Source organism: Macaca thibetana, chromosome 7, assembly GCF_024542745.1.
Source record: "Macaca thibetana thibetana isolate TM-01 chromosome 7, ASM2454274v1, whole genome shotgun sequence".
In the NCBI taxonomy this organism is placed as follows: Eukaryota; Metazoa; Chordata; class Mammalia; order Primates; family Cercopithecidae; genus Macaca; species Macaca thibetana.
In genome coordinates this window covers 37,987,262-38,003,356 of record NC_065584.1, presented here as the reverse complement: position 1 = coordinate 38,003,356, position 16,095 = coordinate 37,987,262, and the positions used below count along the sequence as shown (strand labels likewise).

The following is a 16,095-nucleotide window of genomic DNA, read 5'->3' as shown; positions in this document are numbered from 1 at the left end:
TCTGGGATTACAAGCGTGAGCCACTGTGCCCAGCCTCCCACTTTTAATTCATGTTAAATTTGATATAATCTGCCTTCACCACTTCGATAAAACTGTTCTTAATTAGGTCACCAGTGATCTCCTAGTGGCCAGATCCAGTGGGCCTTTTTCAGTCTTCGTCTTTCTGGGCCTTTGTTGCATCTGGCACTTCTCATGTTTTCCTTGAGTCTCTCTGTCCCTCTCTTGACATCTGTTGCACATGTCCCTGGTTTCCATGTACCTTTTGGAGTATCTTTCATAGGCTTTCCTTCCTCAGTATGCGCATTATAAGTTAGCGTTCTCCCTAGGATTCTGTCCTTGACTTTCTTCTCAACCTGCCCTCTTTCCTAGGTAAGCTCATCTATTTTGCATGGTTTCAACCGTCACTTACAGGTTGATCACTCCAGGGCTACATCCGAAGCTCAGAGTGCTCTGTAGGGTTTCACATTCATTTCCAATTTGCCTGCTAGACCTTTCTACCAGTTATCCCTCAGGTACCCCCAGCTCAATATATTAAAGAATAATCTGAATGAAATTCATTATGTTCCCTGACAAAACCTGCTTATTTACCTGTATTCTTTTTCTCCTGTGGTAGCTTCTACCATTTATGCATAAGCCAAAAACTTAGGCATCATCTTTTTTTTTTTTTTTGTGAGGTGGAGTCTCGCTCTGTCACCCAGGCTGGAGTGCAGTGGTACGATCTTGGCTCACCGCAAACTCCGCCTCCCAAGTTCACACCATTCTCCTGCCTCAGCCTCTCGAGTAGCTGGGACTACAGGTGCCCGCCACCATGTCTGGCTAATTTTTTTGTATTTTTATTAGCAGTGGAGTTTCACTGTGTTAGCCAGGCTGGTCTTGAATTCCTGACCTCGTGATCCACAAGTGCTGGGATTACTGGCATGAGCCACTGCGCCCAGCCTCAGGCATCATCCTTTATTGTTCTCGCTCACCCCATCCTATTAGTTTTTGATATCTTCGATAGCATTTGGCACATCACAGGCACTGAATGAATGGATGGATGGATGGATGAAAATGTTTGTTTATTTCATCGAAATTTAATTACAATTACATACCTTGGCCTTGGTGAAGCTGAATGCTCCTGGTTACACTAACTTTTGGGAAGGTCATTTGATTTTTGGCCACATTGAAATTATATCAGGAAGACTCTTTTTAAAGATAAATACTTTGTTGGAAGGATTAGTCATTATTAGAAAGGGGTGGATTGGCCACTCTCTAAGGAACTGCTGAGAAATTTGTTTATGCAGTTAAAGGTGAGGTGGGTGAAGTCAAATTGTGCTGGCCGGTGGAGTGGGGGTGGGGTTGTCCATGGTGCTCATGGGAGTACAGAGAGTGTATTGTTGGTGAACTTGCCACAATGCTGTGGATTTAATGCAAGAAATAGGCAAGGCTCTTCTGCTGGGGGGGAGTAATATGCCCCATTTCACTCACTAATGGATTTCCTAATTGTATCCTAGTATTTCTAACATAAAGGCTGATGATGTGTATTTAACCATTTTGCCAAGTTTATCTCCCTTTTCTTGTTGTCCAGCCCCCTGGGGGAAAAAAAAAGGAAAAAAGGAGAAAGTGACTTAAAGAATCAGGATTTGGGCTGGCTACTGTGACTCACACCTGTAATCCCAGCACTTTGGAAGGCTGAGGCAGGCAGATCTCATGAGGCCAGAAGTTTGAGACCAGCCTGGCCAACATGGTGAAACCCTGTCTCTCCTGAAAATACAAAAATTATTTGGGCTTGGTGGCGCACACCTGTAATTCTAGCTAATCAGGTGGCTGAGGCATGAGAGTCACTTGAACCCGAGAGGCAGAGGTTGCTGTGAACTGAGATTGCGCCACTGCACCCCAGCCTGGGCAACAGAACATCTCAGGAAAAAAAAAAATAAAGAATCAGGATAATCAGGATTTAGAACCAGAGAAACTCTTCAAGTAGAGATGGTCTAGTCTAGCCCTGCATTTTCAGATGATGATGACAATAATAATGATAGATGGTGATTAATATAATAGTAACTACCATTTTTGATGACTTACTAAGTCACAGGCACTATGCTATGTACTTTATATACATTTCCCCGTATAATACTTAAAATATCCCTGTGAGATAGGAATTACTAGTACCATTTTATAGAAAGGAAATAGAGGTCCTGAAAGGTTGGATAACTACATTAAGGTAAAGAGAATGCTGAAGTAGCTATCATGCAGAGAGATGGAGCATCCTCCTTGTTCAAGATCAAGTTTTCCAGTTAAAGGAGAAATACAAGTGGAACGCAAGTCTCTTGACCTTGAGCTCAGTTGAGCACCTGTTTTTTGTTTTGACCTGAGAACTCACTTTCTGTGGTCATTTTTGTCTTATTCTCACTATCCTTTTGATTTCAGTGAAATTGAATGAAATAGAGGGAAGGGTGATTTAGAGTTGGGGTTTTTGGTGAGTTTTTAAAGTTTATTTTTAAATAGGCAGCTTTCCCAGACTGACTGGGAATGTAGCAGAAGGCCTGAGAACCAGGAAGTGACACAGACCTGTTTATACCATCCCACTCTGGGGCCTTTGCAAAACGATCCACAGAGATGGTGAAAAGTAAACATAACTGCATCAGCCAGTTCTCTAGGGTTTGCTATTTTTGACCTGGAGGAGGTGTTTCCTGAATAGCTATAAGTACTCAGAATACCAAAATTTATCTCCTAAACATTCCTTGAGTGAAGGTATATTGACAGACAGACATTTTTTGTTACCAGACAGCAGCATTCAGTGATTCTAGACAGACAAAATTAACAGTTTTTTTCCCTCCTCTCTCTGCCACACTTTTGGTGAATTGTTCTTCCATTTATTTATCTTTCTTTGTAAGTATCACTGTGCATGCAAAACACTGTCCTGGGAGCTCTAAATGTGTGCATGGGTTCAAGGTCCAACTCAAAGCTTTCTCTTTCACTTCTCCCTACTCGCATCAGAAGTCTTTGTTCCTGTGTCCTCTGTGTTCTCAGAGCACTTTTTAAAAAACCTTCTTTGGGCCCTAGTAACAATTTGACAGTGTTATATAGATAAACATAATTCCTCTCACGTAAGTTGTGAATTCCTTGAGAGTAAGAACTGTGCCCCAATTCATCTCTATGATCACCCAAGCCTTGCACAGAAGACAGCCAGTAAATATTAGCTGAATTGCAGTATAGTCATTGGAAACACAGAGCCCTAAGAAGTCAGCTTTAGCAAATCGGCTTCCCGGACTTTATTTGCCAACTGGGTATTGAAGTCTGTTCCACTCAGCCCTGATGGGAACCAAGCAGAGAGATGTGATGACACATGAGATATATCTCTAGGGTCTAGGAACCAGTTACAGTTGCCTCTGCCAAGCATCTGTTTTGCTACCTGGCCAAAATTTCAGGATTTATATAATCTTTTCCCTCTTGTTTTATTATACATGCTGCTATTTTGCCATTTTGTATGTTTCTATACAAATTATATCTTGTGAGTTTATCTTTTTTTCTCATTCACTCGAGAAGTATTGTTGAGCACTTTGGGGGCAGAGAATTGGTGGTCTCTGCAGGAGTTTATTACCTGTGGAAATGCAGCATACAAAAGTTAAATAACTGTGAGTGGCCTTTGGGGAGGGATATGATTGACTGTCCTATTCCTGGTCCAGGCAGGGATGCTGAGGGTTTGGAAGAGCCTTCCATACCTTTGGGCTGAACTGAGAAATTCTTCCAAAACTAAGATAGGAACTAAGCTTGCCCTTTTATTTGGAAAACGAAAGAGCAGGGAGCCCTATTAGGGAAGCAGGAGGAGGAAAGACTTCCAGGCCCCTTGGATTCCATTTATCTGTAAAATGGGGCTAATACCACCTATTTAATGAGGTAATGAGTGTGTGTATGTGTATATTCCCTAAGTCTCCCAGAAACTAATATTTCAGGATAGTCACAAACAATAGCTGTTTAATTTGGAGGGGAGGTAGTGCTAAGTGCTTTAAAGAATTTTTAAGAATTTGATGGGAAAGAATGTGGGAGGCTCACTTGTTTAACCTGCTGGCTGTTCTCTTGTCTAAACTAACATTGTGTTTTGAGCCTAGTCTCAGGCAGTGTTTCCAAACCAGCTGAAACGGTGCCCTTTGGTTGTCTAGTGGGGGTCAGTCACAGCCTGTTAGAACAGGAAGGGGCTTAGCCAGCATGAATTTGAGCACCCACTGTTTATGCATCATCCTACGTGTCTCACGTTTGTCTTAATTTCACTGCACAACAACCCAATGAAGTGGGTATCGTTTATCCAGTTTACAAATGGCAACTGAAAATAACTTGCCCTAGCCACCCAACTGATAATATCTGCCAAAATTTTTCCATGATACTGGCCTCCCTGAGAGATACGTGGTTCAACTGTTTCATTTTACTGATGAGAAAACAGAGGCATGGAAGCCAAGTGCTTGTCTGAGGTTGGCCCATCAGTCATGTTGAAGCTGGGACTGAAGAAAGGGTTTCCTACCTTCAGGTCAGGAACTTATGACAGGCTTGGTTCCTGCTTATAGGCATTTTGCCTCCTCTCCCCCTTTTTTCTGTCTGGTCTTACTTGTTCTCTCTTGCCTTTCTCTCTTACATCTTTTCTCCCTTTCTCCCTGGGCCCCTGTAGCTCTGCAGTGTGTGCAGAGGCTGGGTTTTGTTGTTGTGTTGTTAAGACGTGTGTTATTTTTAGAAAGCATTTTAGGAACACTGTGTACGGATAGTCCATACGAATGTGCTGATGGATTGATTAAACCCTAAAGGGAAAGTGGACTGTCCTGGGTTTGCTGCAATGCAGAGGAAGATCGATGCTAGGGATCTGTCTTGGAGATGTAGGGGAATGTGCTGTCAGTCAGAACAATGAGGATAAAGTTAATGTTGCTTCCTTCCAGTCAGAGCCTGTGTTGACTTACTTTTTAGAGGAAATACTTTTGGGCCCCTCCTATGCCCTAGAAGACATTCCAGTTTTCTTAAAACTGAAAGGTCCTTTGGGGATCATCCAGGTTCACCCCTGAGACAGGAAGACTCACTGACTTGCCCGAGGCCAAACCACTTTTCAGTGGCTGGGACCTAGGCTGTCTCTCCTGTCCTGTGATCAGGTCCCTGCTGCAGCCATCCTGCTGTTAGGTGCTAGAAGAGAGGTGTTAGAGACTTGTTAAAAAGAAAACTTAGGTGGGGTGATAGTGTGTCGACTGGCGTTCCTGTTGTCTGAAGCTGGGGAAAGCGTGTTGCCCAGATGATGTGGTGAGCAATTCTGGGGGTGAAAGACAAGGGCACAGGGAATATCAAAGCAATTCAGAAAAACCTCTGAGTGGCTTAAGAGGAAAGCTGAGGGTAATGCTTGTGATTTGGAGGGGGTGTGATTTTAACAGGAGTTTGATGTTTGCCTTTTTAAGTAGGAGCTGGAGATTAAAGGAAATGGATAAGTTAATATTCTGGCCTGAAAGGATGTCAGAGTCCAGTAGAATTTGTGGCTGTCAAAGCACTCAAGTGTTAGTGGCACAAAGGAAAGGGGAAGATACACAAGTTAGTAGGACTGGAAGAATCCATTGATCCACAGTGGGAGAAGACAGAAGGCATCTATAAATAACTGAATTTTGGGGGGTAGGAGGCATTAAGTTCCAATAAGTGTTTAGATATCTTTTGATGCTGTAGCCTGGCCATTTCAGGGTGAGTAGGGGTACAGAGGGGAGATGTTGCAGGGAAGAAAGAGAGGTTAAGGAAGGGCCTGGGCAGCTTTGGCTGTATTAGTCATTTCTCTTACTTATCACACCCCTCTGGGGAACTTTGGACTTCAAAGTGTTAGGACTTCTTATCATTACAACCTGAAATGTAATTAGCTGGTTAAATTCTGTTCATGTTTCTGGAACCGTTCTTTGTCCTTTCTCTTCATGTAGCAGGATCAAGGTTGGTGAACATGGTTAATTAAAGGAATAAACTCTTGTTCTGGGCTCTTACCACTACTACTGTTATCCCCTGTCTAGATTAGTCTGAGGCAAGAAAAGGATTTATGTTGGTTTTGTCATCCCAGTTCCCTCTTTTAACTAATGGACAGAGGAGCCATGGTTTAGGAAACAATTTGTTCTAAAAATTACATGTAGAGGCTGAGGCAGGCAGATCACTTGAGGTCAGGAGTTTGAGACCGGCCTGACCAACATGCCAAAACCTTGTCTCTACTAAAAATACAAAAATTAGCCAGTCGTGGTGGTGTGCACTTGTAGTCCCAGCTACTCAGGAAGCTGAGGCAGGAGAATCACTTGAACCCAGGAGGTGAAGGCTGCACTGACCCAAGATTGTGCCACTCCTGCTGCACTCCAGCCTGGGCAACAGAGCGAGACTCTGTCTCAATAAATAAATAAATAAATAAATAAATAAATAAATAAATAAATAAGTAACATGTAAACGGAGTCTGACTTTACCCACGCAGCACCTGGGAGCCACGCTTGACTGAATCAGACCCCTCTTGCCTTCAGGAGAAGAGTTCAATAGTGTAAGATGACTTTGCACCTTCAGCAAGACTATAGCATTCTTGGGAGGGGTGGGCCCCAGGGTAGTCAGACACGTGGACTGAGGAGATCTGGACCTTGGCTGCCTTGGGAACAGCGGGCCCTGGCTGTTTACTGGCTGGCCCCAGCTGCTGCTGACGCTGCCTCCCAAGGCCGGAGCCATTTTTGAAGGTGACTCCAGGGCACTTTTAATCTTATTAGCAGGCTCTTGGGTTAACCTGGAAGCATCTGTGGCAACAACAAGCAAGTAAACCATGTGAACTTTGGGCTTGTGTTGCAGGCCCTTAACACCAGAAACCCACCATGCGTGTCATCATTTCTCAGCCCTCTGCTGTCTTGGCTTCTGGCTAAGACAGTAAACATAAGCCCCAGGTGTTTCTAGTTTACAGAGCATTTCCTCATATTTTGTTCCTTTTGAGCCTCAATAGAGTCTAGGGAGATAGTCAAAGCAAGTAACAGCCCCATTTTACAAATGAGGAAATGGGCAGAGATGAAGTAAGTGACTTCCTCAAGGTCAGAGCTGTGGCTTGAGGGCAGTGTTCTTCCTCATTGGAGGAACTTACGGACAGGAAGTGTGTGTCCACAATATCACATTCAGCAGGGCACAGTCACCCAGCTGTTGATGTTCTGAGTTTACAGAGGTGGGAGAGGCTGCCCTTTTGGGGCTGACAGTCTAGCTGAGGCCTCCTGTTACCACCAGCCCTTGGGGCAGCAGCACTAGTTCCCAAGAAATAAAATCAGAAGGGTGACTCTCCTCACCTGTGTTTTGAAGAGGAAAGCTGGCTACTGGGGTAAGAGATGGATTACAGCAAGAGAAGGGTAGAAGCAGTGAAGAATTATGTGGCCTTAGAGCCTTTTTCAGATGTGGAAACAGAAGGCAGAGAGCCTTCATGACCAGCCCCCTGCCTGGTGGCAGAGGTGGGACTGAGTCATTGCAGGCCCTCTCCTCTGTCTCACCTCTAAGTTCAGATGTGATCTTCCTTTTGAGGATGGCCGAGTACTGGTTTTGACCTTGATGCTTAGTTCTAGGTTCCCTTCAGTGGTAATTTTTTTTAATTAGGAGAAGTAGTCACTAACATGCCAAAGGAATACTGAAGTGAAATGGATTGTTTTTGTTTAAACAAAGTTTTAGTCTCAGTATTTCTCTAGAGATAATGAATACCTAGTGAAACGTTTTTCTTTTTGCTTGGTGTACTAAAGCCACCATCCAAGAACAGGTCTTGTTTTTTTAAATTCTATATTCAAGGCAGATCATTTCTTAAAATGATTAGATTTATAGTGTGGCCTTTTCTCCACAGTAGCTGGGTTCTCCCATTCTGGGTAATACTTTGGAGATTTAGGGGTTAGCTTTCTTCTGTTTTATTTCTGAAGCAGTAACCCTTGACCTAGCCTTACGTGTAAACACCCCACTGACTACTTTCCATTTATCTTTTCTTTGCAAAGCCCCCATTTCCATCACCCCATCTGTTCTGCACCTGTCCCGTCTTAGGCTTCGTGGTGGAATTTGTTCCCTGACTCAGGTAGCTGCTTAAGCAGTAAGGGAGGAGCCAGCTGTTCCTGCAAAACAAAACCAAAACCAAACAAAAAACCTAAAACCGATCAGGAACTCATACATGTACATCTTGTCTTCTCCAGTTCCATACTGGCTCCTTCCCACAGTATTCACGATTTTGGCAAACCTTTGCTACCTGCCTGTCAGATTCCTGGCCTTGTGCTGGATATTGAAGGTTCCGAGTTGAGTAATTCACTGTCCCTGCCTTCAAGGAACTCTCAGCCTGGTGTGATGAGACAGATAAACAGATAAATATAATAACCTGTTAAAGGTACAGTCACAGCAAAGTAAGAAGGGGTCATTTCTGCGTTGGAGGTGGGTGTGGTGTGAAGTGTCAGGAAAGAATTCCTCTAGATGACCCTTGTGCTGAGCCCCTAAAATGACTGTATTCCTGGGAGAGGGAACAATTAGGTTTTTGAGATTTGTTTTAATGGCAGTTTGTTGAGAGAGGAGACAGGTGGTCTATAGGAAGGCCTTGCTACATTAACTTTATATTTAGTTTTTGAATAGATAATACATGTACAAAGTACAACACTCAAGATAGTAAAAGGGAATATATGCAGTGAAAAATGTTTTTCTCCTTCACCGTTAACCGCTCAGTTCCCCTCCCTGAAGGCAATCACTAGCTACCAATTTCTTTTTTTTTTTTCTTGAGACAGAGTCTCACTCTGTTGCCCAGGCTGGAGTGCAGTGGCACAATACTGGCTCACTGCAACCTCCGCCTCCCAGATTCAAGCAATTCTCCTGCCTCAGCCTCCCGAATAGCTGGGATTATAGGTGCCCACCACCACACCTGGCTAATTTTTGTATATTTAGTAGAGACAGGGTTTCACCATTTTGGCCAGGCTGGTTTTGAACTCGTGACCTTGTGATCCACCTGCCTCAGCCTCCCAAAGTGCTGGGATTACAGGTGTGAGCCACTGTGCCCAGCAGTTACCAATTTCCTATGCTTAATTCCAGGTGAGTTTTTCAGTGCTTGTAGGGGTGGGGGGTGTCTTTTAAGAATACATGCATGTACACAAGTTATTTTTTTCACATACTAATTTTAGAAGTCATTCCATATTAGCACAGGTTGAAGCGCTCTGTTCTTTTTAAACCACCGCACGGTATTCCATTATTTTGGGTGTACTATAACTTATTTAAGTACTCCCCTTTCACGAACTTTTAGGTTGCTTCAGTCTTTTGCCCTTACAAACAATATGTGAATATCTTTCATATATGTCATTGCACATGTGATTTCTTAGGACACATTCTAGAACTGATAGGTCAGAGTATAGGTGCATTTTTTTGGAATAGATATTCACAAGTTGCTCTCCGAAGGGTTCTATATTGATTATAAAATGCTAGCCAGGCGGAATGGCTCATCCCTCTAGTTTCAGCCCTTTGGGAGGCTGAGTTAGGAGTATCGCTTGAGGCCAGAAGTTTGAGACCAGCTGGGCAACATAGTGAGTCACCCTCTCTCTTAAAAAAAAAAAAAAAAAAAAAAAAAAAAGGTAGGTGTGGTGGCATACTCCGGTAGACCCAGCTACTTGGGGTGCTGAAGCAGAAGGATTTTTGAGCCCAGGAGTTCAAGTGAGCTGTGCTCACAACACTGCATTCCAGCCTGGATGACAGAGCAACACCCTGTCTCTTAAAAAAAACAAACCAAAAAACACACCAAAAAACTAAATTTAAGATTCTTTACCATTTGGCCAGCCCCACTGCTCTTCCCCTGCCTGCCCCCTCGCTCCCCACCAAAATTCTTTAAAATCCCTGCCAGTGTGACCTTCCTAAATGAGTTTCGTCTTTTAATTTCCCTGTTTAGAATCCTTGTAAGGGTAAAGTTTAAACCCCTCTGCTTAGCCCCTGCCTCCAGCCTCTGCCAGTAGTAATGTGCTCCCATAGTACTCTCATCCACTTGTATTTGGTGCTTCCTTTTTTTTCTTTTCCTTCTTTGTTTTCTCCTTCCTTCCTTCCTTCCTTCCTTCCTTCCTTCCTTCCTTCCTTCCTTCCTCCCTTCCTTCCTCCTCCCTCCCTCCCTCCCTCCCTCCCTCCCTCCTTCCCTCCCTCCCCCCTCCCTCCATCCCTCTCTCTCTCTCCCTCCATTCGTCCCTCCCTCCCTCTTCCTCCATTCTTCCCTCCCTCCCTCCCTCTCACGTCCTTTAGGACTCAGCTTAGCATCATCTCCTCTAGATAGTCTTTCCTGACTACCACCACTTATGCACAGAACACCTAAGCATTACCTTATGTGGCCTCATTTATTCACTGCTTAAATGTTTTTTATGCACGTGCTGTGATGTGGCACATGCAGGTGTCATTCTTGATGATCCACTGGTTATTGCCTCGAGGGGATGACAACTGCCCAGTAGGGTTACCTGGTGTGGCTGCACCTAAAACAGCAATACCAAAGGGCCCATTGCCAACTCTGTCAGTGACCAGCTGAGGCCTCTGTGCATATCCCTTAACTCCTTTGGACCTTGATTTGGCTTCTATCAAATGAGATGGTGAAACTTGAGGAACTCTAAGGCCCCTGCTGTGCAGGTCTTATTAATGATTAAAACAGCAGCAGCAGCCAGTGTTTACTGAGGACTTACAAAGTACCAAGCACTTTGCCAGCCACTTTGTCTATCCTAATTCTTACATCAACCCTACGAAGTTAGTATGGTTACTATCCCCATTTTACAGATGAGGAAACTAAGGCTAAGAGAGGTTATACAACTTGACCACAAGGTCATAATAAGGAAACAGATTTGAATCCAGGCATTCTGACTTTACTGTTCTTAGCCACATAAATGGGCACACATTCCACACACAGTTTTGTGTACTGTTTGGTGGTCACTCACAGACTCCACCCCAGACCTCTACATGAACCATCCCTGTTCTACAGTTTTAAAGGCTCAAACTGGAGTCTGGGTGAAAGCTGGGGACAGAAGACTGCTATAGTCACAGTTATTAGAGGGAAATGGGTGAGGATCAGTGGCCAGCTCTGTTCCTGAACCTTTGACAACTCTCAGTCTTGTTTTGGACAGAGACAACTTACATTGCTGTTTTCAGTTACCTTCTTTAGGAGGGGAGAGTAGGCCTGAGTCACGCTTCAGGCACAGATTAAAATGAGATCTCGTACCAGGTACAGTGGTTCACGCCTGTAATCCCAGCACTTTGGGAGGCCGAGATGGTGGATCACTTAAGGTCAGGAGTTTGAGACCAGTCTGGCCAACATAGGGAAACCCCATCTCTACTAAAGATACAAAAATTAGTTGGGTGTGATGGTGGGCAGCTGTAATCCCAGCTACTTGGGAGGCTGAGGTAGGAGAATCACTTGAACCCGGGGGGTGAAAGTTGCAGTGAGCCAAGATCATGCCATTGCACTCTAGCCTGGGCAACAGAGCAGGACTCTGTCTCAAAAAAAAAAAACCAAAATCAGATCTGGGTAGTATTCCTGGCAGAGTCCCGGGGCATCCTTTATTAGGGTTATAGATGGCAGACTCCCTAATCTGTGCATATAAAGCCTTATTAATGGAGAAGGGTGTGTGTGTGTGTAACTTTAAAAAAGGAGGTGTAATATTATATGGAATACCTGTTATAAACTAAAATAATTGGCAAATGAAATTAAATAAGTTAACTGAAATATAATAGGCCCACATCATAATGTATTATAATGTATATGTATTGTCAACCCAGTTGCCTCCCTAAAGGCTTATAGAAAATAGTCTTTAAAGTCTTGACCTCTGATACACACACACATTCTCTCTCTCTCTCTCTCTCTCTCTCTCTCTCTCTCCCTCCCCCTCCCCCTCTCCCTCCCTCCCCTCCCCCCCCCCACTGGTTCCTACTTTTTTGAAGTCTTTGTCTGAACTAGAGTGGGTAGGTGGTAGGACTATTTAGCAATTACAGCCCATTCTCCATGCCTCCCCTCCGCCCCATCTTTTTCAGGGACAGCCAACAGAATGTGGTCACAGGTGTGTTGGGTGAGCCTTGATTAATTAGTCAATTTTTGAGATTCATGGCTGTCGAGTCAGATCCTCCGGCTCATCAGCCTTTGGCAGTTTAGCCAGCAGGCTGGGGCCCTCAGCTCCCACTGCTGCATTCCTTCTCTAGGCGGTGTATTCTCTCTTTACGACACGTGTTCTCTCTCTCTTTTTTTCCTTTTGGTTAGTTGAACTTGTTCTGAATCCAAGTGGCAAAGGCAAAGCCTGACTTGGGTGTAGCAGCTCTGTGTCAATAGCCGCCTCTCTGCTGGAGCCTCCAGGCAGGCGGTGGGGCAGAACTGGGCAGTTTCTGAAAGCCCTGCTGTGCCTGACCGATATCCAGGTGAGACAGAGCTCACCTCCTGGCTTCTGCACGCTGCAGGCCTTGTTTCCCCAGGGAGGAGTTGAAAAGCCACTTCTGTACTTGCCTCTCCTGGCAGCAGGGATTCAGTTGCTAGAATTCTCTCAACTTTGTGTGTGATTATGACTTCCTTACCAAAGTGGCTGCTTTTGACTAACTTATGGCTGAAGTTTTCAGTTTATCTATGTCCTTGTTTGTTTGTTACAGGTGAATCGGCTCCCGGCGGACTTTAGGATTCTTCTGGATTTTAAATTTTTTCCTTTTAAAAAAACTTGGACGGATAAAAGATGTGCCATGGCAGGATAGCACCAAAGAGCACCTCAGTGTTTGCCGTGGCCTCCGTGGGACATGGAGTGTTCCTTCCACTGGTGATCCTTTGCACCCTGCTTGGAGACGGACTTGCTTCCGGTAAGTCCTGACCTGCCTTCTGTGTGTGGGTGGGAAAATATTTAATACTATTGTTTCTCTCGAAGACTAGGACAGGGGACTCTCCTCCTGGCAGGCAGTTTCAGAGAGAGCAGAGGGTGGAGGGCTTTTGTGCTGTGGTAAATATAGCAGGGAGCCAGTCCTTCTGGGGCCTAATGAGTCAGCTGGAGGAGGGATGTGTGGCAGCCTGCTGGTGGTAACCTTGTCACCCCTTCCCCCCAGCCATAATCATCATCGGGAGGACAAAGGTGTAGGGTTCAGAGCATGATATGCGGGTTAAGGGGGCAGACTTTGGAATCAGACTGCCTGTGTTCAGCGCTCATTCTCACTACTTGCTTGCCCTGTGACTCTGAACAAGTTATTTTACTGCTGCAAGCCTCTGTTTCCTCAGCTGCAGAATGGGATAATAATAGTACCTACCTCATTGGGTGGATGTGAAGATTGAGGTAATAAGTATGTAATGGTTGTTAGCTCTCTTTTGTTTGTTCGTCATTCTGTGCTTTTTCTCAGAATTAGTTGAAGTATTACAATTTAGTGAAATAAGACCCGGTCACTGACACTACAAATGTTGTGATCTTGGGCAAGCTAATTAACCATCCTGGGGCTCAGTTTTTCCCTCTGTCCCATGAATGGGTCTACCTGGAATAACATTTAAAGTCACTTCCTTGTCCCTCAGTAAATGCTTTCATGATTCTAAGGACTTTGCGATTGAAGCTGGTGAGCTGGACGGGCCCTAGCAGGGGCTAGAAATGCACCATTGAGCCTGTTTGTTTGTTTGTTTTGAGACAGAGTCTCACCCTGTCGCCCAGGCTGGAGTACAGTGGCACGATCTTGGCTCATTGCAACCTCTGCCTCCTGGCTTCCAGCGGTTCTCCTGCCCCAGCCTCCCGAGTAGCTGGGACTACAGGCGCGTGCCACCACACCCAGCTAATATTTTTATTATTTAGTAAAGATGGTGTTTCACCATGTTGGCCAGGCTGGTCTTGAATTCCTGATCTCAGGTGACCCACCCGTACCCACCTTGGCCTCCCAAAGTGTTGGAATTACAGGCGTGAGCCACGTGCTCGGCCCATTGAACCTTTTTGTGTTTGTACAGCCCTTGTTGCCTTCAACAGTGCTCCAGAGACCCTTCTAGGCAGTCTTTGTGTGGTCTTCTAGACAAAATGTTCTTTTAGAAAGGCTGTATTTGGGTGTGTACAGTAGGCCTCTGGGTGGTGTGCTACAACCTACTTCTGTGTCTGTGAGCTCCAGAATCATCATTGAACTCACCAGTACTGGTGTTCCTACTGGACTTTATTAGAAGCACATACGTGGCGGTTTCCTTGGCCAGTGCTTCCTGGAGAGGGATCTCAGAACTAGATCATGGAAGGGGACTTTGATAGGGACAGTAGGGGAGTGGTATATTGTGGCTGTAGAGCCTCCACAGTTTAGTGCTACTTCTTTCATTCTCTATCAGCTCCCACCACCCACTTACCCAGCATAAACAGATAATGGCACCGTCTCAGCTAATCTTTTTTTTTTTTTTCCGTGAATTGTTGGAAGAAACAATTACAGATTTTTTTGTTCCATTGTAGCCTTCTCTGCTACCAACATGTAGATTTGCCTTTCCTTCCACCCCATTCTGACACTTAACCCAAATCTTTTCTCCCTAGTTATGAGGAACTCCTGGCACAACCCGGGGGGCCATAATGATTGGGACCCCACAATGTGGCCATCAAGGTTATATGAGGTTTCAAAGGAAGAGAAGACCAGGCTGCACCAATGTGCAACAAAAGGAAGCACAGCCTCCTTTCATAGGGTCACCCCAAAACCAGAGGAAGCCTCTAGAAGTGCTAGTTGCAGAACCGCAGAGTGTGGTGACTCTTTTATTCACCAGTGTGTCTTCAGAGCAGAAGTTGGCATACTGGCCCACAGGCCAAATCCTACCTACCGTCTGCTTTTGTAGAGCCTTGCAGTTAACTGTTTATATTTTTAAATGGTTGGAAAAATCAGATATTTCATGACTTGTAAAAATGTATATGAAACTTAAATTTCAATGTCTATAAAGTTTTATTGGAACACAGCAGTGCTCATTCATGTATGTATTGTCTATGGCTGCTTTTATGCTACAGTGGCAGAGTTGAGTAGTTGTGACAAAGACCATGTGGCCTGAAAAGCCTAAAATGTTGGGGCTTTAGAATATTTGGGTCTTTGTAAAAGAGGTTCTCCCCCAGCCCAGAACAAATGGTGCTCGGTAAGTATGCACATGAATGGAATGACTGTCAGAGCAGGAAGAAAGGAAGTACTAGTCAGAACCAGCTTGGGCTTCAGAGAACTGTGCACTTGCTGCCCAGAGTCTCACAGCTAATGGTAAGGCCAAGACCTAACCTGGTGCCTGGCGTACCACCATGACCTGCTTCTTCCAAGGCTCCTCTAAGGAAACTGCCCTGGCATATGGTATTAGTGGCAGAACGTCTGCCTTAAGTGTCTGAAGCCTCTTGAGTGTCATTAAGCTATCCTACTTACCCCTACCCTCCCTTTTGTTGGCTGCATCCCTCCCATTCCCCACCTCATTTTCCAACTACCCACACCTTCCCAACTTCCCACTCAAGGTCCGAAATCAATTATCAGGTTCCATACTGGCTAGATAAAGGGATTATTATTTTCCACTGTGGAAAAATGTGTCTGTTTGTAGTGTGGGCTCAGACCAGGATGGGAAAGTTGGCTCTGTTGTTTTCTTTCCCCTCCCCCACCTGCAAAGAATGCTCCCTCCCTGCCACCCCAACCTCCAAGTCTTTTCTGCCTCCCATAAAACATGTGTACTGGCAGGGGACAGGGGTTCACCTTTGCTTAGATCCAGTGTACCAAGTTGCTACCAATGTTTTTCCCTTTCTTTGGAGCGGCTTCTAGGGGAGGAGGTACCCTTTCTAGGCCTGAAACCCAAAGCACACCTGTATGGCTGTGCCTGCCATAAGCAGCATGCCAAGCAGGCTTGTCCAGAAACCAGGATCTCAGATACTCTGAAGCCGAGGAAACACAGTTTAGTTCAGGAAAAGCCTCTTTTCCTCTTCTTGTGTTTCTTTTTTCTTTTTCTTTATTTATTTTAGAGATGAGGTCTTACTCTTTTGCCAGGCTGGAGTGCAGTGATACAATCATAGCTCACTGCAGCCTTGATCTCCCAGACTCAAGCAGTCCTTCCACCTCAGCCTCCTGAGTAGCTGGGACCATAGGCATGCACCACCATGCCCAGCTAATAAAAAAAATGTTTTTTTATGTTGCCCGGGCTGATCTCAAACTCCTGGGCTGAAGTGATCC

The 16,095-nt window shown here is 44.9% G+C and overlaps 2 protein-coding genes across 12 annotated transcripts in view; one reads left to right on the top strand and one right to left on the bottom strand.

Moving 5' to 3' along the window:
* ERH (ERH mRNA splicing and mitosis factor) overlaps positions 1-16,095 on the bottom strand; it is an 892,055-nt gene that overhangs the window by 268,069 nt on the left and 607,891 nt on the right. The gene's annotated exons all lie outside the window — the stretch shown is intronic.
* The window catches only part of SUSD6 (sushi domain containing 6), a 104,498-nt gene that overhangs the window by 34,469 nt on the left and 53,934 nt on the right, over positions 1-16,095 (top strand). The window contains exons 1-2 of one of the 2 annotated variants that reach the window (XM_050797395.1): positions 12,221-12,357; positions 12,583-12,783. In XM_050797395.1, the coding sequence (XP_050653352.1) occupies positions 12,663-12,783 (121 nt within the window). In that variant the 5' untranslated portion in view covers positions 12,221-12,357; positions 12,583-12,662. Of the gene's footprint in view, positions 1-12,220; positions 12,358-12,582; positions 12,784-16,095 lie in introns of those variants that run through there. The other variant, XM_050797394.1, reaches the window with a different exon arrangement.